Below are 21,756 nucleotides of genomic sequence, written 5' to 3'. Positions count from 1 at the left end.
TTTCTCGTCCTTAGACTGAAATCTTTCATGTACCCTGATCGTCCAGACTTTGGGACCTTGCTCGTCCATAGGCCTTACTATCTCGGGCCTAGATGCGCATTATGCCTCGTCCTTTGTCTAATTGTTTTAAGGCTTGGACGCACATTTTGTCTTGTAGAGATGAGTGCCAAGTTGGGTTCTCCCTCGTCCTTTGTCAAAGACGAGTGTACCTCATCTTTGTTCTGCCCTCATGGACGAATATTTTGGGCTTATTTCATGGACTACCTCGTCCTTTGATTAGGATGGGGTGCCTTGATCTTGCTTTTCCTTTAGGAAAGCCTTAGACGTTACATCTCCGCGTCCAGAGAATTTATTCGTCTCATTGACAATTAAAAAATATTTTGTTCTCAGCCACCCTGTAGGTTAGCTTCGAACGAGAATGCCATGGAAATCTGAAATGCACACAACATTTTGTACATTACATAAATATTGTTTACAGATAAGGCACATACATGCTGATGCCTTTTATTTAGTAAGCACTCCATAACTTCGTCCATAATCATGATAGATAACCACAACACAAATAACAAAGTGATAGTATCAAACACAGCATAAAACATAAGTAGAATGTAAATAGGGTAGCAAGCTTCAAGCTCGTCCACAGTGAACCTCATTTCGGCCCGCTTCTACTGGTAGTACCTCCTCAGGTGCTCCACGTTCCAAGGATGTTCTAGCTTTCTCCCGTCCAGGGCCTCCAGGTAATAGGATCCTTGTCTTTTGAAGTTGATGACTCTATAGGGTCCTTCCCAATTGGGGCCCAATTTCCCATGAGCTGAGTTCTTGGTTGCTAAAGAGACCTTCCTCAGGACAAGATCTCCTATGTTGAAACGTCTTGGTTTCACCCTTGCATCATATTGCCTAGCCATGAGGTTCTTGTACTTCGCTGCCCTGTGCTCTGCTTCTGTCCTTACTTCGTCTATAAGATCGAGGTTCAAGCGGAGTTGCTCCTCGTTATCCTTCTCCTCATATGACATCACCCTATGGTTAGCCATGTGCACTTCCGCAGGTATAACTGCTTCACTTCCATAGGCTAGTTTAAAAGGGGTCTCCCCTGTAGGGGTCCTCACTGTCGTCCTGTATGCCCATAGGACACCAGGTAACTCATCTGGCCATACTCCCTTTGCCCCCTTAAGACGAGTCTTGATGATCTTCAGCAAGGATTGGTTTGTAACCTCAGCCTGACCGTTTGCCTGTAGATGTGCGGGAGAGGAATAATGATTTTGGATTCCAAAGTGTAGACAAAAGTCCCTGAAAAGGGTGTTGTCAAACTGTCGCCCGTTATCGGAAACTAGTACCCTGGGCACTCCAAACCTGCACAATATATTCTTCCAGACGAAGTTCTTTACATTCTGCTGAGTAATGTGTGCCAATGGTTCTGCCTCCACCCACTTAGTGAAATAGTCAATCCCTACCACCAAGAATTTCATCTACCTAGTTCCAAGTGGAAATGGACCCAGGATATCTAGATCCCATTGAGCAAAGGGCCACGGGGCCATCATTGGGGTGAGGTACTCGGATGGTTGTCTGGGGACATTACTGAATCGTTGGCACTTGTCGCAGGCCTTGACATAAGCTTTTGCATCCACTTGAACAGTTGGCTAATAGTACCCTGCACGGACGACTTTTTGGATAAGCGACCTGGCTCCTGAATGGTTTCCACAGGCTCCTTCATGAACTTCCCTCAGCACATAGTTCGCCTCTTCTGGGGCCAGACACCTAAGATAAGGTTGAGAAAAGCCCCTCCTATAGAGAACTTCGTCCATGAGGACATATCTTGCTGCTTTTATCCTTAGTTTTTTAGCTTCGTCCCTTGCTTCCGGGAGTCTCCCGTCCTTCAGATACGAGACGATTGGGGCCATCCAATTTTCTTCATTCCCTATTTGCTGTACTTCCAGGAGATCTACACTCGGGACATACTGAATTTCATCATACTCTTCGGTCGTTCCAGTTGCTGAGGCTTCCTTCGCTAAGGTGTCTGCTTCTGCATTCTCTTCCCTCGGGATTTGAATGAAGTTAGCTTTCCTGAATTTTTCCACAAGCTGTAATACCCTCTCCAAGTACTTTTTCATTCGTTCTTCTTTCGCCTCATATGTCCCATTTATTTGGCCCATTACCAGCGAAGAGTCTCCCAGGACGAGGACCAACTCCGCTTCTACAGACTTAGCCAATTCTAGCCCTTTAAGCAGAGCTTCATACTCCACCTCATTGTTAGTTGGTCGATATTGCAGACGGACTCTATGCTTCAACTTGTCTCCTTCAGGGGATTGCAAAACCACCCCTATTCCTCCTGCACGCTGTGTGGACGAGCCATCTACATGGACCACCCAATTTTTATCCTCCTGCACTTCATCGTTGCATCTTGGAGTGAACTCCGCTATAAAGTCTGCCAGGCTCTGAGCCTTAATAGCATGTCTTGGTTGGTATCGGATATCAAACTCGCTAAGTTCGACCGCCCATTGGATCAGACGTCCTGCAGCTTCCAACTTGTTCATAGCTTTCTTAAGTGGGTGATCTGTCATAACATTGATTACATGGGCTTGGAAGTAGTGTCTTAACTTCCTGGAAGCCGTGATGAGCGCGAAGGCCAGCTTTTCTATTGGCGGATATCGTCCTTCCGCCCCCCGCAGTGCCCTACTGGTGTAATACACTGGCTTTTGCACTTTTGCTTCCTCTCTTATCAGCGCTGAGCTCACAGCATGCGGGGTCACCGCCAGGTACAAAAACAGCTCCTCTCCTACCACGGACGGACTTAGCAGCGGGGGCATGACAAGATACGTCTTCAAATCTTGGAAGGCTCTTTGGCACTCGTCCGTCCATTCGAAGGCTTTCTTTAGAACCTTGAAAAATGGTAAACACTTGTCAGTAGCTTTAGAGACAAACCTGTTGAGGGCGGCAACTCGCCCGGTGAGAGATTGAACTTCTTTAATATTCTGCGGAGGCTTCATTTCTAGGATTGCCTTGATCTTTTCTGGATTGGCCTCGATCCCCCTGTGTGAGACCATGAATCCAAGAAATTTTCCCGAAGCCACTCCGAAAGCACATTTACTGGGGTTCAACTTCATACTGTATCGCCTGAGTGTGTTGAAGGTTTCTTGCAAGTCGTCTAAATGCTTACCCTCTTCCAGACTTTTCACTAACATGTCATCCACATACACTTCGACATTTCGCCCAATCTGAGGACGGAACATGTGATTGACCAGTCGCTGATACGTTGCTCCCGCGTTCTTCAATCCGAAGGGCATTACTTCATAACAGAACAAGCCCTGACTAGTAACAAATGAGGTCTTCTCCTGGTCAACCTTGTCCATCCGTATCTGGTTGTATCCTGAGAAAGCATCCATAAAACTAAGCAGTTTATGGCCTGCGGTGGAGTCCACCAGCTGATCGATTCGTGGTAATGGATAGCTATCTTTGGGGCAAGCCTTATTCAGATCAGTAAAATCCACACACATCCTCCACTTGCCGTTCGCCTTTTTGACCATTACTACGTTGGCCAACCAATCCGGATAATACACCTCTCGGATAAACTTTGCTGCCATCAATTTTTGAACCTCGTCTTTAATAGCATTTTCTCTCTCAGGAGCAAACACCCTTTTCTTTTGTCGTATTGGCTTCGAGGATGGACATACGTTCAGGCGATGGGTGATGACATTAGGATCTATTCCAGGCATATCCTCATGACTCCATGCGAACACATCTACGTTCTTCCTCAAAAACTGGACAAGGTTTTGTTTAACTCCTCTTTCTAGATCTGCCCCCACCCTGGTACATCTCTCAGGGTTCCTTTCGTCTAAGGGAACATCTTCCAGCACTTCAATAGGTTCTACCACGACCCTTTTCTCTTCAATAGTCATTGTCTGCACTTGCTCGTCCGTGGCCAACATAGCCAAGTAACACTCTCTCGCTGCCAGTTGATCTCCTTGCACTTGTCCTACTCCATGGTCTGTTGGGAACTTGACTGATAGGTGGTAGGTGGACGTAACTGCTCTCCAACTATTCAAAGTTGGCCTCCCAATTATGGCATTATAAGAGGACGAACAGTCTACTACCAAGAAACTTACGTCCTTGGTGACTTGTTGTGGATATGCCCTTACTACCACTGGTAATGTAACAGTACCCACGGGCTGCACCCTCATCCCACCAAAACCTACTAACGGAGAATTCACCGGACGAAGATGGTCTCGTCCTAACTTCATCTGCTGAAAAGCTGGAAGATACAGGATATCTGCCGAACTTCCATTATCAACGAGTACCCTTCTGGTTGTGTAGTCAGCGATGAGCAAGGTTATGACAATAGCATCGTCATGAGGATGGTGGATTCTTTCAGCTTCTTCTTCGGTGAATGTGACTGCCTGTTCGTCCATATCCCTAGGTGGTCGTCCAGAGAGTTGGACGCTCTGCACCACCTTCAAGTATGTTTTCCTGGACCTGGACGACTAAACTGTTGAGCTCCCTCCGACGATAACCCTGATTTCTCCGAGAGGTGGCCGTGACGACTCTTCAAATTTTCCCTTGAGTTTGTCGTCCTTATGGTCTCGTCCTAGGAAACTTCTTAGCTTCCCCTGCCTTATAAGATTCTCAATCTGCTGCTTTAGATCAAAACATTCGTCCGTATCATGCCCATGGTCTCTATGGAAGCGACAATACTTGTTTCTATTGCGCTTATTCGGATCTCCCTTCATTTTTTCTGGCCACTTCAAGGAAGGATCATCCTTGATTTGCATTAGGACTTGATCAAGTGGCATGTTCAATGGCGTATACTGCTAACTTCGTGCTGAGGGGCCTGCCTTCCTGTCACGATCCTTTTTGTCTTCCGCTCGTCCTTTCTTGAGACGAGGACCCTGCTCTGAGTGACGAGTGGGGTTAGCATCCATTTTCTCGATTCTCTTCCTCTTCTTGGCTATGATAGCATCCTCCGCATTCATAAAATTCTGGGCTGAGTGGACGAGTTCGGCCATGGTCAAAGGCTCTTGCTCATATAGCTTGTGGATGAACAAATCAGAGTGAACCCCATTGTGGAAGGCCGCCAGGAGCAGCTTGTCATCCATCTCGTCCACTGCTAAAGCTTCCCTATTGAACCGCGTAATGAACGACCGCAAACTTTCATTCTCCCCTTGTTCTATGGTCAGCAAACTGGACGAGGAACGCTTGTGCCTCTGTCCTCCGATGAAGTTGTTAACAAACAACTTACTTAATTCTTCGAAGGACGTTACCGTGCTGGGAGGTATTTTGCTGAACCACACTCGTGCGGGTCCTTTAAGGGTAGTAGGGAAAGCTCTGCACATTATTTCATCCGGAACCCCTTGAAGATGCATAGTAGTTTTGAAGGTGGCAATGTGGTCAAATGGATCTCGCGTCCCATCGTACGAATCTAAGGAAGGCATCTTGAACTTCGGTGGCAAAGGGTGAGCATTGATGGGAGGCACAAATGGGGAGTCAGTCCTGTGAACCAAGTCCTCTACGGGGTTGGTCCTCTTCATATTTTCCTTCATTTCATCCATAGTTCTTCTCATTTGGTCCATCTCTCTCTCCAAGTGAGGCACCCTTCTTGAAGGGGTACCCCTTGACTGGCTCTCAAACTCGGCATTCCTCTCATCTTGGCTCTGAACCTGTCTTCCAACGTTCTCATCCCGATGCTGCCTCCTCATGTTAAGTTCTCTAACCAACTCCTGGTTCTGGCGGGTCAATTCTGCCATAGTAGCAGCCATTGATTGCACGTGTTGGACAGAAGGCGGTTGTACGGTAGGCACCGATTGACGGTCGCCTCTACTTTCTTGAAGGCCTGGGCTGGTAGCCCTTGACCTTGTCCGGACCATTTCAGCCCTTATGTCCAAGAAAGAAATCGCAGAATCCAACAATGGAAATCAAACGTTATTCTTTTCCCACAGACGGCGCCAACTGATGAACTCTGGGATATCAGTGGACTGAAAATGCCGGGCCTTGGTAAACTTGCGATTGAATCCTGAGAAAACAAGTAAAAACTCAGAGGAGACCGGTGGTAGCCGGCCAAGAACCCTCCGATGGTGAAGTTAGTCTATGACTGAAGAAATGTAAACTTAGTTTCTCAAGAACAGAATGCCTTACTCTTTCATTGACGTGTGCTTATATAGTATACGGGAAGCGGTTACTTGTTTAGTAACCGCTCCTACAGTTGGGGAATCCAACAAGCTCGGAAATTAACTTCCGTAACTGATGTAGAAGTTCGTATTTCATAACGGTTGGGCTTGGCTGGCGACGGTTCGTTCTTCCACCCGGCGGAGACGTAGTAATCCTCCCTCTTGTCTTTTATAGACGAGGAATGGTAGCGAGCTCGTCCGTCCTTGTCAGACGAACGAGTGCTAAGAAGCTCGTCCGTCCTTAAGGACGGACGGAGGTCAGTAAGCTCGTCTGTCCCGTCTACCTTGAGGACAGACAGATGAGTAACCAATGACTTACCTCGTCAATCCTTTGGACGACGCGCATGGACAGAAGATAACTTAGCAAATTTTCGTTACACATCAGTTACTGGTTATTATTGATAGACAAATATGTAATTTTAGTGGTAGATTCAAATTAGAACTAGTAAAAATGATGTGGACATGGAACTTATAAATTTTACATATTTAAGTCCAATAATCGTTGATAAACTTCTCTCTCTTAGGCTCTCAATAGTCTTTGACTGTAGAAGCTACAAACTTACTTTCCCTTTGTGAGACTTAACTTCTCCAATCTCTGTTATTAGATTGTGGTAGAAGGTTTGTTTTTTCTTTATTCTTTTCCTTTTCCTATATCTTACATAGCTCTTCATTACTTCTGTTTTATTCACGTTACTATGGATGCATCTATGGAAGAACTCTGGAAACATTTCAAATTGTCAGAAGAGGAAAAAGGCATTACGGCTGTGGAAGCTTCTGAGGTAGCTATTTCTAAACAGTTGGCACAGTTTAGCATCTTGATCAAGTTGTATACTACTAAAGATTTCAACAAGGAAACTTTTAAAGCCACATGTGTGAATCTTTGGTGTTCTTTTCAGGGTGTAACTATTAAAGAGGCTAGACAGAATCTCTTTCTTGCTATTTTTGGTTTAGAGGAGCATTTGACAAATGTATTAGATAGAAGTCCCTGGTCCTTTGATAAAAGATTGATCATGATGAGGTGATTTCATGGTGATTCCAGTCCAGCCAACGTCACCTTCTGTCATTCCCCCTCTTGGAATCGTATTTTTAATATTCCTATTAAAAGTATGAATAAGGCTGTAGGAACCAAAATTGGCAATGAGATATGCGAGCTTCTCATGGTGGATGCACCCAAGAGTGGTCTTGCCTGGGGACCTTTTCTTCGAATTAGAGTAAATGTTGATATTACCAAGCCTCTTATGCGTGGTAAAATGATTCAGATTGAAGATCTTGAGCCTAGTTGGGTTGTCTTTAAATATGAAAGGCTTCCTATTTTTTGCTATAGATGTGGAATTCCATCAAGACAAAGAGTGTCCTCAATTGAAGACAGGTTGTTTTTCCTCTGATGATGATGTTTTCAATTTGGTCCATGGCTCCGTTCTTTGGCTCCGAAGGGTAGCAAAAAAAAAATTCAAGGAACTCTCAATCAGACGCACGAGATGAATATGAGGATGATATTCAGTCAGTGACAGAAGATTTTGATGATACGTTACATCATCGCCAAATTCAGGCTGAGCTTCCCACAGCGGCCGTGATGATTAATCCAAGGCAATCTGTGCTGTTTGGCACTTTGCCAGGAAAAGACAACTATTCTGGTGCTAGAAAGAAGTTGGTTCCTATTTCCAAGGGAGTTTCGAATTTTCAACTGGATAAGGTAGTCAAGATTACAGAGATTGCATCCAATTCAAATTCTGAGGATGTTATCCTTGTTCAAAACCATGATAAGCCTAATTGTTTTCTTCTATCTGGTACAACAGCTTCCCATTTGGATACAAATTTGAATTGTGATGATAAGACTATTATCCCTCGTGAATTGGAACATTGTGATAATGCCGAAATTCATAATATAGACTTCTTTGAGTCCTCATCAAACACTAAGTCTACTCACCGTAGCTATCTTGTTTCTAAGATAGAGGTAAGTAATTTCAAAAATTCAATTGAGAAACTTCCAGAGATTTATGAGGATATTGAGATGGAATTCTCTTCTGAGGTACCTATCGAGAGTATAGAACTAAAGACATCATCCTTACATAGTTGGAAGCGGGTTATCAAGAATAAGAACAAATTGAATTCTAACGACTCCCTCATATCCATGCCATTACCTTCTAAACGATCTGCTGGAGCCTCTGTTTCTATCAAGGATCTTGATTTGAATCATAAACATGAAAAACAAATGATTCAGAAAGGCAGCATCCATTCAGTTGCCCATCATTGGGGTTGGTACTCAACCCAAATCCAATCCATCAAAATTCTCAGCCTTAACTACCATGGGCTTGGGATCCCAAAGGTAGTTTTACAACTTTTGTTGTTTATCAACTGAAGAAAGTCCCCTAGTTTTGTTTCTATGTGAAAAATAGATTTGTTCATAAAAAAAAAAAAAAAAAAAAAAAAAAAAAAAAAAAAAAAAAAAAATTAACAACCATTGATGATGCTTCCAAAGACAACATCGCTTCAACCTCTAATCCAACTGAATCATGTATGCATTTGCTGCGAGATTGTTCCTTTGCACAAGTCATTTGGCTTCATGCTCCTTATTGGAATTCTTTCAGGCCGGTCATGCATGTTTAGGTTTTTCTAGAAGTTAAATGAATTGATCTTCGAAGTCTATGGTCTCATACTGCTACTTACACTATGGAGTTCATGGAGGTCAATGCAATCAAGACTAGATTGTATTCTTTGGAAGTGGTTGGTTAGATCTTGAAGGATATTAAGCTAATTTGCGAACAATTTGTTAGTATATATATTTTATTTTTATTTTTAGTTTCTTTTAAGATGTAATTGTGTTGCTCTAAGTCTTGCTTGTGTTGCAACTTGCAAAAGAGAATGAGAAGGCCATTGTTTTGACCCTCTTTTCTCTTTTCCCGTTGTATACCATGATATTGAATGAATAAAGTCTACTATCGTTTCCTCTAAAAAAAAAAAAGGTCCAATAATCACTCACATCAATCATCTAAAAGTGATTTATTTACATACTGTATTTTTTAAGTAACCATATAAATATACATGGTTAGAGTATTCACATTAACTTATGCAAAAATTCTTACCTATTTTAGCATGATAATCTACTTTTTCTATTGTATACAATTATTTTTCCAAAACATTCACATCAAATTATTTATTTTACTCTATATTTCATTAAAATACTATTTATTTATTAATTTTTTATTACTCTCTTAAATTATCTCCCTTTGTGTATACAAATAAAGAAGTATTAAAAAATGAATTTAGGAGTAAATAAAAAATGGATCTGCACGTAACTAGTACTTTTGCAACAAGATGTATCATATTTAAAAGTTAAGGATAATCTCTATCGTGAATAATATTCACTCTCATAGTTATTAATTATCTAAAACTTAATGCGGTTTATTTTTTTGGTCAAGTAATCCATTCTGGGCAACAAAACATAAATTTTAGATCTTGGCCCGTTTGATAAGAGATTTCTAGTAATGTTATTATTGTTTTGTGAAAATACGTGTGGGTGAAAAAGTATGTAAAAATACGTATAATATTGTTTAAACACTAAAAACTGTTGTTTAAACAATAGTAATTTTTTAAGAGGAATCATTAAGTCATCATTAATAAGGAAACCTTTATATACAACTGGTTCCAGTTAGCTCAATTGCTAAAGTCTCCAGTGGTTGAATAAGAGATTTGAGATTCAATCCCCATTTACACGAAAAACCAATTGGTGTTTTGGTTTAATAATAAAAAACTATTATCAAGAATGGATGCCATAAGTTGAAATTATCTCAAAAAAAAAAAAAAATCCTTTATATATATATATGTATGCAGGTATGTATGTAACACTAAAGTAATAGTAGTAAATTAGTAATAATCAAAACCTAAAAAAAGAAGAAAAATAGTAGTAATAATCAAACTGATAATAGATTTATTATTTGGGCTATGCACTGACAATACTTTTTAGTCTTTTTCTGAAATGGGGAAGTAAATAATATATTATCTTTTAACGCAACAAATTTTTTCGTATTTATAATCAAGTTGATCCATCTGTTCATTTGAAACAAAATTGATTTATAAGAAATTAAGACATTGCAATCAACGTCTCACAGATGGTGGAGATCACGGAAAATTATTGAATACGGCTTGTGGGTCGGCCTCTATTATGTGTTGCTAGACCATATTTAATTAAAAAGTTTAATAAGAGATGTCATATTTAATTTTTAATGATATCTTAACTTTTATAAGATGTCTCTTTACGAATCTTTACTAATTTAATTAATAAGTAATATTTTTCTTGTATTAGAATTTAAAAAAAAAAAAAAAACACTTCTTTTATACTATGTAATATGGACATAATAGTAAATTTATGCAAACTATCATTTTCATCATCTCATTTTTTTTTCCCAACTAAGTGTATGTTTGGATTATACTGAAAATTGAATTTCTTCTGCGTTTGGCATTTTTCTGTGGGTTCTATGCACTGTTCACGAGACCCGCAAGTACGGAATTCAGCAAAAACAACTTTAAAACTGAATCCCACGGTACTATTCACACATTTAAAAATTATTTTGCTACATTATTTTCAGTTTTTAGCAATAAACGGTATCCAAACTGACTCTAAATAAAAAAAAATTATATTTATTTGTCAACCTTCTTCTTTTCTATTCTCCCAATCAGCCAAAGAAAGCCTTATATCCCCCGTTTGACAAACCCATCATAAGTAGGTGAAAGGTATACCCACTGTATACAACGAGTCCTTGCACAAGCACAAGCACAAGCATAAGCACACTAATGAAGCACACGTTTGAGGGACCTGCTGCATCCAGCGGGTAGAGTATATACCCTTTCCTCAAGTAGATAGCCTACTCATTGTAGCCAACAAAAGAACTCTTAGGAACCACCGCCTTAGTTAGACCACACCAGGCTGATCGACAAGAAAAGATTCCAAATTTGGAAGGCTTCAACACCACAGTATACATACTCAAACAATTGAACTGAGGGCAAACCAACTTGAATAATCAGAGCACACTCGGGACTTTTAAGTTTTAACCAAAACAATACTAGATATCAATCATCAAATTAAGCAAACGTTGTATCACCTTTTCCACTCAGACGCATGAAAAAGGTCCAAGCCAATTCTCTTTAACTTCAATAACTTGTCCATCCCCGAGAGCAATTTCAATTATCCCATGCTACCCATAGTGAGCCTACCTTCATAAGAAGATTACACATGCTTGAGAATAGCAGCTCTGTTCCAATCTGTAACACGTTTCAACCCGGGCCACCCACCCTCCTCCTAGGCAAACAAACACACCCTTTTTTCTCTTGTTTGCTTTGTGGAATAAGTAGTACCCTTCCACAAATAGCAATTTAACTACCTTTTAATTTCTGAAGGTAAAATGAAGGTACTAATCTGGAAGAATTGAATACCATAAAGAGACGATTGAACCAATTGGAGCTCCCTGTGCAGCAAAGGATAAGTTCTTTGAAGACCCAAATTGATTCTAGTTACAATTCTGTAAATAAGGATTTTATAGTTCTGGGGGGATAGTTTACTAGAAATAACACTTTAAGAGAAAGTATTAACTGGTAACTTCCCTAAAAGCATTCATGGTACGGCCTGGACAGGTGTGTAAAAGAGAGAGGGCTTTATGTCATCAATGGGAACCAAATTAGTCTATTTCCATTTCATGCATCTCCAAATGGCCCATCGTATGTGAATTCTAATTTGTTGTGCAAAAAAAGTTCCACATGTTACATAAACTACAAGTAAGCTTCATCATATTTTATGCATCGTAGTTGCAGAGAGGCTCAGCTATACATCATTTTGCACATTTCACACGTGCATTGGCACATTCAGTGCTTATGAGTTGAATAGATTTTAGACCACAGCAAGAGAGTAATTGTTGGGACAAACTCCAGTAGTTGACAAGTAGGAGATACGTATATAGGTTCTTAAATTATAGAAGTCAAGATAAAACAAGACAAAACTCTAATTCAAAATTTTTTTTTTTGATAAGTAAAAACTCTAATTCAATTTAACAAGTGAGAATCCAAAATTATATAACCTACACAAAACTTCTTTCTCCTTTTCTTTCACTCAGGACAGAAGGAAGTTCAAACAAAGATCAGTACTCAACCTGATTAATCATAACAGAATCTAAGCCTTCCCATTGTTGAACATCTTACTTCCATCATCAATACCTTGGAGCTGCACCAGAAAAATCATAAAGTCTCAGAAACTACTACCCCAAAAAATGGGAAAGCCAGCCACATATATATGTAAAAGGAAAAAATGCCTATAATTTTTACATATAATTCATAGTGATCCAAACTACATAGTGCACATTTAACTTTGAAAAAAGGGACCTAGTAAAACTGTGTCAGTCAAAGACTCAAAACAGCAAAAGATAATTTCAAACTCTCAAACTATTTACAGCAGTAAGTTAATAATTAGTCATTAGCCTACCTCCACCGACTGTTGCTTCAGGCAACCGTTCAATTGAGTACTTGTGCCGAGTAATATACATAATTGGTACACCAGGAACCTGCCAGTAAATAAGCAACCTTATATATCAGAACCCAGTTTCATGTAATATTGGACTCCAGTTTTGTGATACAGTGTCAAGCCATTATTAATAGATCATACCTTTCGGATCCTTCGCTTCAAATCTCGATCACATGTAGCAACAATGTAGCATTTATGCTGTTTCCAACAAAATAGTTCACAAATGTTACCGGAAGGAAAAAGAGCTAAACGCAACAATAAACTAAATTTACAATTGCATTCATCCGGAAAGAGCCCAAAAATTACAAACATAATAAACAATACCAGAGCAACATGACTGCGGAAAAGAAAATTTCCATCTGTTCAAAACAACCCAAATATTCTGACAAAGAACTTTAATCTAAACACAGTCTCAGTGACTGAGAACAACGCATAAAGTGAAGACCATAATGGAAATGAGGCCTTATTCTAGACTAATAATTGGTTTTTTTTTTTTTTTTTTTTTTTTTTTTTTTTGAGATAAAATAGACAGAAGACATAGGGGATGGGGAAGGAGGGAGTGGGAAGACAAGACTTACAACACTAGCACTTAAAAAAGGGCCTAACCTTTGTAAGTACTAGCCAAAATTTCCATATGTTCAAAACAACCCAAAATTTCCATCTGTAAACCTCGTCTATTGTGACAAATAAAAATTTCAAACGCAGTATGTGGTCTCCAAATTAAATGGACCAAGTCACCTGAGGAATGATTTAAACACAACTCTGATGAATCCTCCTTCGTTAATCCTATGCTAACAGAAGGAAGGGGTTTAGCCAGAGATACTCAGGAGAGGAGTGTTATAAGTTACTCTAGAGCTGTTATTGGCACTAGTTTAATGGCAGAGATATGCATTATGGGTACTACAGCCACAGAAGGTGAGGATACAGTGACATTAGTGGGCAAATTACAAATCCAACAATAGGCTGCTATGTGCTGTCATGGATGACTGCAGGTGTTTAATACAGCTTTTTGAGCAAAGAGAGGTGAAGCATGCATATCATTAAGTCAACAAATGTGATGTGCCCTTGCCAAATGTGGATGCACCAAGTTTAAGAGCTTTTTCATTCATCACATTCCAACTAATGTTATTGTTTCGTTATTTGCTACCAATTTTTAGGCTGTATTTCAAATGATCCATAACCCATTCACTGTTTGATAAATATTGTTGAAATGAAGCTGCTATTACTATAAGACTGAAAGCGCTTGTGTCAGTCAGTCCATAAACATTATAGCAATTTGATATCCAAAAAACAAGGACATTGACGTGGCTTGGGTATTCTGATGCATAATTTTAATGGTGTGTCATTCTTAGTTGTAAAATTAATTGAAACACCCCCATGCTGATCTATTAACAAATCCAGTGAACATTTGAGAATGAACATGGGTGCTGACCAGTGTTCGTAAAAGCGAGGGCGCACTTCAGCGCAAAGCGCAAGCGTGCGCCTAATTGAAGTGAAGCGCACATTTTTAAAAAATAATTTAAAAAATTTAAAAATTATTATTAATGAGAAATGCAACAATCAAATGATCAAATTATCATATAAATTGAAATAAATTTTTTTATATAATTCATATAACATTTAGATATACCCTACTTTTGCAATATTAACACAAAAATTGCAAGTCAAGTCATTTTATTTTTTTGGATAAGCTAGACATCAGTACTTCCATGTAATATCCTTTCTTAAATCTCCTATATCTATAATGCCCTATGACTAATTAGTAATATTAGTTAATAATTTAATCACTTAATGACTATAACTCTAGAAGAATTAGTTTGCTATGTTCAAAATCAACCACTAAAGTAACTAAACAATTACCACATATATTATATCATACGTTTTTTTATTATTATTTTTTTTTCATGAATGAGCTAAGAATATGAGGACATTGCAACATGGTAATTGGTACCAAGGAGCTAGGTGGGTTACTGTTTCAAGGAGAAAAAATAAAAATAGAGAAGATTTGGGAGGTTGTGGGTTGGGTTTTAGGACAAGTTATACTCAAAATATATTTTTTTTGATAAGTAATTTACACTAAAAATACACAAAATCAATGGTTTATATCAATAATGTCAAGATCCTATAGCTTTAATTCAGTTTTGGTTTTTTTTTTTTTTTTTTGGAAAAATATAAAAAAGCTCCAAAAAGCGCAAAAAAGCGCGCCTAAAGCGTGCTTCTTTGAATGAGCTTAGCTTTTGAGGCAAAAAGCGCTGGAGCCTTGGGGCTTCAAGCTTCGAGCTTCGAGCTTAAGCGTGCTTTTAATAACACTGGTGCTGACAACCTATTATATTTATTCAACATCATTACTGTAAGTTTCTCTAGTATTCATTCTAATAACATATTCTTTGGGGTAAAAAAAAAAGGAGCTCCTTCAATTTCAAATCACAGTTCTTTTATGTCTGTCAAATCCTTGGGTCAATCACACCAACCTATGACAACTCATGCGCCCTAAAGAGCTTAGACAAGATATTATTTTTACAAATATTATTTTCTGCAATCCCTGCAAATTAAGGTATTTTGATAATTTAGTCGAGTCTAAAATTTTCAAGGAGATCATAAGTATCTTAGGTTTTATTTATTAATAAGTGTTGTATTGCACTCAAAAGTCAAAACAGGAAGTTGATAAAAAAAAATACTGTGTTTTGAGTATTGAGGCATGTAGGCCTAGTTGTTCTTTTCTTCCTTTTCTCTTCTCTTTTTACTTCTACACTTTCTTGCAGTACTGTTTATGGTACTGTTCACCCATACTGTTCATATCCACTGTTCACGGCCATTTCTTTACAGATTTAATTTCTGTTCTTACCTCTTTTTAACCCTATCAAATCTTTTCTCTTCCCTACAAAACCCTATTCAAAGTTATAAACCCTAGATCCAGAAATCCACAAATCCACTTAAACCTTAACCCACCACAAGCCCAAGTAAACATCCCCAGTTTGTCCTACATTGATTAGATGACAACTCTAATTCCTTCAGAAATGGTAGGATCATTGCCGTAAGAAGGTTATATCCATATCATCTTGACTTGTAAAATCTAATCTCCTTAAGGGTCATTGTGCCATTCTAGTACGAGGAGGTAAGTTCCTAAAATTTCCTCAAATAAGAATTATCCCAAACCCTTTCAAGAAGCAGTTAACTGTATAACCTTACATCTTATCATATGGACCTCACATATATTTTGGAGCATTTAAATAATTCTTGGAGAAAGCTTAAGTTTGTCAGACATTTTAAAAATGGGAAAATTGATACTATTACTAAATATGGGTGATACACACAAGAAATTTCACATCAAATTAATTCAAATCATACCTCTGTAACTCTGTCAACAATACAGTCATCAGCATAGGTCCCTTTATGAGTGCAAATTAGTCTTTCAAAACGAGGATCCTTAGCAATCCTGTACCGAAATAAGTATAAAGGAAAGTACTCATTAGCTGATGATCATCACTGGTTGCATCTTCAATTGTTTACTTATTCCCAAAAAATAAAAATCCTAGGTTATCAGTATACAATGAGATTCTCAATATCAAAATCTAATAGAAAAAGAGCGGAACGACGCTAGTTTATGACCCATTGATGCATGAGAATGGCCACAGAAAACATGCAAGGTTCAGAATTTTATTGCATAACCAATATAATTAATAAATTACTTTTTACTCTTTTTCCTTTTGATTGAATAGATTTCATTCATCCAAAAGGGGAAAACTGAAATCAACTTGAATGAGAACCATTCCATATAACAATAACATTTTTTTCTTAAATAGCACATCATAACACCATAAGAATTCTCATTTCTCACTCAGATTATAAATATGGATATCTAATATTTTAGTTATTAAAAAAAATATATTGATAGCTAATACTATTGGATATGGAATTAAACGAACAAAATAGTACGCAGAGTATATTGAATAAGATCCAAAACTAATCCTATTCCCACATACACATTAACACATGCATCCAACAAATCTTGATCCTCTTCATACTAAAATAGATAAAGAAATGTGAATGACAATCATAATTTTTTTTTGGGCTAAGTCGACGAAAAGCATAAAACTTTATTGGGAAATATTGCAGAGTGAGTAAAAAGCATGGGAAGATACCTCAAAGCAACTCGATATTTCTGACCTAGCTTCTCAAGCTCTGCCATCACACATTGCGTGATACAAGGAGTGCCTTCAATCCACAAGGTAGGCGGATTCAATAAAATCATAATTAAAAAAAAAAAAAAGATCCTCATTTTATTCCTTAAGCATTCTCATGGACATCCACACAACCAAGCATAATATTTTGATAAATATCATTAAGCAACCAACACATATTTAAGTGTTTGCCAATGATACACGGCACTCAATGCTTGTAATAAAACCACATTAACAACTATGTTAAACTTAGGATACCTCATCAACACGGCACAACAATTCTTGCAGCAAATTAATAGTCACATTAAATTGAAGAAACCAGTGATTCTAAACTCACATTTTGCATATAGGCAGTCCATCATTCCCTTCTCCAAGTCCAGCTACACAACAATGAAAGAAATTGCATAAGTTAGGATTGTAATGCAAAGTTATTGAGTCAAAATACAATCAAGTTATTATTTTTATCCATGTTTCCAGAACATATCATTCAATGCATTAATGGGAAGAGAACAAGCTCTAGAATTGAATAAGGATTTCTATCTCATTCTTAGATTTTTTTTCCTTTTCAATTGGTAATTACACACATTCAGTGAGTCACGAACAATAAAAATTTCTCTCAAATGATGCATTTTTATGAACCAAACCCATTTAAAATAAAATGGAATAAAACTACTAATCACTCACTTTATTCTGGATAGAGAAATTGATGAAGTTGGTATCTACCAAAACCCGATATGGTGGTCCCAACGAGGTGTTGTAATTGAAGAAAAGTGCAGATGAAACCTTCGGCCTATATCACACAAAATTAAACACATTAGGACACAATATAAACCCTTACAAATTCCAAAGCTCCTATACCCAAAATTTAACACCAAAAATCTATACACACACACACACACAGAATTTTATAAATACTTGCTAAATTCAAAGGAAAACAAGATAAATAACAATGATAAACAACACAATAAGGCTTACACATTTCTTGGGAGCTTCTTTTCGTTGTTATCATTCTTTTTTGGGTCCAAAACCTGTTGTTTGTAACTGAATCCAGTACATAAAAGCAAAAATTACTACTGATTAGAGAATAATATAAAAAAACTTAAGTGAAAAAAAAAAGAAAAAAAAAAGAGACCAACTTTTTAATGGATTTTTTGGTGACCATTTTTTTCATGGCAGCAAATTTGGGACCTTTCTTCGCTTTCCCCATCTCTTAGGATGAACAGCAGAACAAACTAAGATGAAGTTATTCCTAGTCCGAACAACAGAGAGAGAGTGAGTCCCAGAAACCTGTCTGTAGGCCTGTTCAGATACTGCCCGCAGCCGACAAAACCGGCCTGCACCGATCCGAACCGCACCCTACAGAGCTCCACCGGAGGTGCATGGCGCGGTGGTCGGAGGCGATTTTCAAATTCCGACGACGGCCGGTGCGGCGAGCGGTTGTGGATTTTGCATTCCGATGAGCAACCGAACCGACCGCCTCATATATATATATATATATAAATAATATTTAACATATACATAAATGATTTATAATCAAGTTTCGGTTTTAAGAAATTTCCAGAGAGAGAGAGAGAGAGAGTACCTGTGCAATGTGATTGAGAGGGGAGGCGTGAAAACTGAAAACAGAAACTCTGAAAGGGAGAGTGAGAGAGGCGTGAAAGGTGAAGGAAGAAGGAGAGGAGGATAAAAGAGGGTTAAGTCAAGTGATTATAAAACGACGTAGTTTCATTAATTTTTAATTTTTTTATTTATTAGAATCTAATGCAAAATGAAGTCGTTTTTGGACATCATACTAATTTTAATTTCAACTTCAAAATGACGTCGTTTTAGCTTGAGTCCAAGTTAAATTTTGAAATTTTTAGTTAAGATCCATTGATTCTCTTTCTGCCGTTTGCCTTTCTCTCTCTCCTTACCTTTGCTGCCACCATTTTCTACAGCTTGCTGCCACTTCCATCTGCAGCTCCCCGCCACCACTGTCGACTACAACTTGATTCCACTATTTTCCAAGTTTCCCTCTCTCCTCTTTGCTCTCTATCATAGTTATTATCTAGAAATTTCTAGAGAATGTTTTGAAGCTCAATTGTCAATACCTGGTTACTATGCTTTCTACAAGTATGTGGAATTATATAATGCTTAAGACCTAGGCTACTTATCTTCTCCTTGCTATGGTTTCTAGAAAGATTGTAAATTTGTTTGAAAATTTTGTGTGGGCATTAGAGAAATATTTTGAACATGTTTGTTTGTTAATATTTGAGTTTTTTGAAATTTCTATGTGGGTTGTGTGATGATTCTGATGTGATTTTTTTTTTCTGCACCGAACTAACCGCATTGCACCGCTATGGTGAACCGAATCTAGTGTAGACTGTTACTACCATCCACATGTGAGGTGTGGTGAGGAAACCGCACCTTATAGGCGTGTTGCAAAAATTACCCTCATAATCGCCGCACCGCATCGTGTTATAATAATTTGACTCTACGGTTCAATTTGTTAGGGTTTAATCTGTAATATTTAAAAGTTGAGGGTTTAATTTGTTACCATGATAAAACCCCTAAGGTGAGGTTTAGGCTAGCTATCACAACCTCTCTCGCCTTCTTCATCCTTTTTCGACGATCTCTCTCTGTCTCTGTCTCTCTCTTCCCAAGTGTTTACGTTAAAATAGGTTTTGATTTCATTATAGTTGGACAAAAATTCTAAATTAAACAAAACCAAACAGGATTATAGGACTCACTAGGAATAACTTCATCTTAGTTTGTTCTACTCTTCATCCTAATGGCCTATTTGGATGTTTAAAAAAGGAGGGGGAGTAGAGTAGAGCAAGGGAGAGTAATTCAATTATCTTGTTTGAAAGTTTTTTAAGGAAGGAGGGGGAGGGGTTTGGAGGGGTTTCAACTACCTCTAACCCCTCATTTTTAATTCCCCCAAATTGAAGAGATTTGGAGGGAAAGTAGAGTAGATAAATTATTGACCAAATGAATTCCCCAATTTATCATTTTTAAATTAACAAAATTACAAACTGATTATATAAATAATCTTTGTTTGTTTCCTGAGAAAATTTAAGGTGAATGAAAAAAAAAAATTGAATCTCACTATTTAGACGTTGCCGAGTTGTGGGTTGTTGACAACGATGTCACCAGATTATAGTCCGAGGCGAGCCATAATCAAGCTCAGGCACTTAAGCTCGATCAGGCCTCGAGCCACTTCGTCTCCGATGAAGAGCGACGGTGACTTTTCCCCTTTGATTTTGAAGAACTATCCCGACGACGACGATGATCGCGATCGACATTCCTCCAAAGATCATGACCGTCCGTTTTCATGGTACAATTTCCATTCCTGGTGCCCCTTCTTTGACGACAATTCTAGGGTTTCTCCCTACAACTCCGAGATCTCACTTTGCTTGCTCTTGGTTCTCCTCCTCACTGGCCTGATTTCTGCTTTCTCGATCGTCAACCATTGGGTTTGTCCTCTTGTTTCATGTCATTTCTGATTGTGTGCATTTTGGAGGATTTGTTTTATGTTTCTGCTTTTTTTTTTTTTTTTTTCCCCTCTACTTGTGCCTGTGTTTGGTTGCTCAAAAAATGTGGAAAAGAAATGAGAATTTGGATTTCGGTTGGAGTTTGAAAAAACCTACTAAATTAGGCACTGTTTAGTTTTTATTAATATTGTTATGAACACCTTGTTTTCAAACATTCAGAGAACAATTGGATTTTTGACTGATAATGATTTGATTTTAGGAGATTAGGAAGCTAATCTGTATCAAGCTTTGTATTTTTTTTAATTAGCAATTTATTTTTTTGGTATGATCTGTAATAATAGAATTTTTAGATACGCGTTTGTATGTATGAACTGCACTAGTTGTTGAAAATCATGGTTTTGTGTTTATATTCTAAGATTTGGATGAATGATAATCAGGTTCGTGACTTTACAAAACTGATATATTAATCATAGACCAATGTTGCAAGTCCATTTTCAAATAGGGGTAAATTTTTCTATTTAAATCATTTCCTCTCCTCTTCATCCTAATTTTTAAAACATCCAAACAAGAGGAAGGGCTAATTACTCCCTTTCCCCTTACTAATTTTTAAAAACATCCAAACAAGGTAGAGGATAACCATTCCGCTCTACTCTCCTCCCCACTACTCTCTTTCCCTCTACTTCCCTCTACTCTCCTCCCTCTCTAAACTTCCAAACAAGCCATAAGAGATGGGTCCCAAATTTGCTGCCATGAAAAAATTGGTCACCAAAATATCCATTAAAAAAGTCAGTCTCTTTTTTTCTACACTTAAGTTTTTTATATTATTCTCTAATCAGTACTAATTTTTGCTTTTATGTACTAGATTTAGTTAACACATATATAAGTGTTTGCCAATGATACATGGCACTCAATGCTTTTTATAAAACCACATTAACAACTATGTTGAACTTTGGATACCTCATTAACACAACACAAAAATTCTAGCAGCAAATTAATAGTCACATTAAATTGAAGAAACTAGTGATTCCAAACTCACATTTTGCATATAGGCAGTCCATCATTCCCTTCTCCAAGTCTAGTTGCACAACAATGAAAGAAATTGCATAACTTAGGATTGTAATGCAAAGTTACCAAGTCAAAATACAATCAAGTTATTATTTCTATCCATGCTTCCAGAACATATCCTTCAACGCATTAATGGGAAGAGAACAAGCTCTAGAATTGAATAAGGATTTCGTCTCATTCTTTGATTTTTTTTTTCCTTTTCAATTGGTAATTACACACATTTAGTGAGTCACAAACAATAAAAATTTATCTCAAATTAGCCTCTAAGCACGTGCTCATACGCGTGCTCAAAGGCTCTTTTATTTTTTTGGGTAAAAATTAATAATTTACACATATTATAATTTAGAGATATATATATATATATATTTTTTTTT

At 37.9% G+C, this 21,756-nt stretch overlaps 3 protein-coding genes across 3 annotated transcripts; all 3 read right to left on the bottom strand.

The window, feature by feature from the left end:
• Positions 1–665: 665 nt before the first annotated feature.
• Positions 666–4,403, bottom strand: LOC126690122 (uncharacterized). Its single transcript, XM_050385254.1, has 2 exons — positions 1,648–4,403; positions 666–1,113 (listed from the first exon to the last, which is right to left on the bottom strand). Exons 1-2 carry the CDS (start codon positions 4,401–4,403, stop codon positions 666–668), a joined length of 3,204 nt encoding a protein of 1,067 aa, XP_050241211.1.
• Positions 4,404–4,802: 399 nt separating this feature from the next.
• Positions 4,803–5,855, bottom strand: LOC126690121 (uncharacterized). Its single transcript, XM_050385252.1, has one exon. The coding sequence runs from the start codon at positions 5,853–5,855 to the stop codon at positions 4,803–4,805; it is 1,053 nt and encodes a 350-aa protein (XP_050241209.1).
• A 6,203-nt stretch (positions 5,856–12,058) lies between these two features.
• Positions 12,059–18,546, bottom strand: LOC126688528 (uncharacterized). Its single transcript, XM_050383250.1, has 10 exons — positions 18,427–18,546; positions 17,981–18,093; positions 17,820–17,885; positions 17,529–17,634; positions 17,182–17,224; positions 16,806–16,878; positions 16,012–16,099; positions 12,805–12,861; positions 12,625–12,703; positions 12,059–12,366 (listed from the first exon to the last, which is right to left on the bottom strand). The coding sequence occupies exons 2-10, from the start codon at positions 18,049–18,051 to the stop codon at positions 12,353–12,355; spliced, it is 597 nt and encodes a 198-aa protein (XP_050239207.1). The 5' UTR covers positions 18,052–18,093; positions 18,427–18,546; the 3' UTR covers positions 12,059–12,352.
• Between the last annotated feature and the right edge of the window lie 3,210 nt (positions 18,547–21,756).

The sequence above is a fragment of the Quercus robur genome, chromosome 6 (assembly GCF_932294415.1).
Source record: "Quercus robur chromosome 6, dhQueRobu3.1, whole genome shotgun sequence".
Taxonomy (NCBI): Eukaryota; Viridiplantae; Streptophyta; class Magnoliopsida; order Fagales; family Fagaceae; genus Quercus; species Quercus robur.
Note: the sequence above shows the minus strand (reverse complement) of the source record. Positions and strands in the feature narration are given on the sequence as shown.

Coding starts and splice junctions, on each gene's coding strand:
- LOC126690121 (XM_050385252.1), bottom strand. CDS start 5,855: ATGGTCCGGACAAGGTCAAGGGCTACCAGCCCAGGCCTTCAAGAAAGT.
- LOC126688528 (XM_050383250.1), bottom strand. CDS start 18,051: ATGGGGAAAGCGAAGAAAGGTCCCAAATTTGCTGCCATGAAAAAAATG. Junction 17,635..17,819: donor AAGAAGCTCCCAAGAAATGT/GTAAGCCTTATT, acceptor TGTGTGATATAG/GCCGAAGGTTTCATCTGCAC. Junction 17,225..17,528: donor ATTTCTCTATCCAGAATAAA/GTGAGTGATTAG, acceptor ATTGTTGTGTAG/CTGGACTTGGAGAAGGGAAT.
- LOC126690122 (XM_050385254.1), bottom strand. CDS start 4,403: ATGGACGAACAGGCAGTCACATTCACCGAAGAAGAAGCTGAAAGAATC. Junction 1,114..1,647: donor CAAAAAGTCGTCCGTGCAGG/GTACTATTAGCC, acceptor ATGGGCATACAG/GACGACAGTGAGGACCCCTA.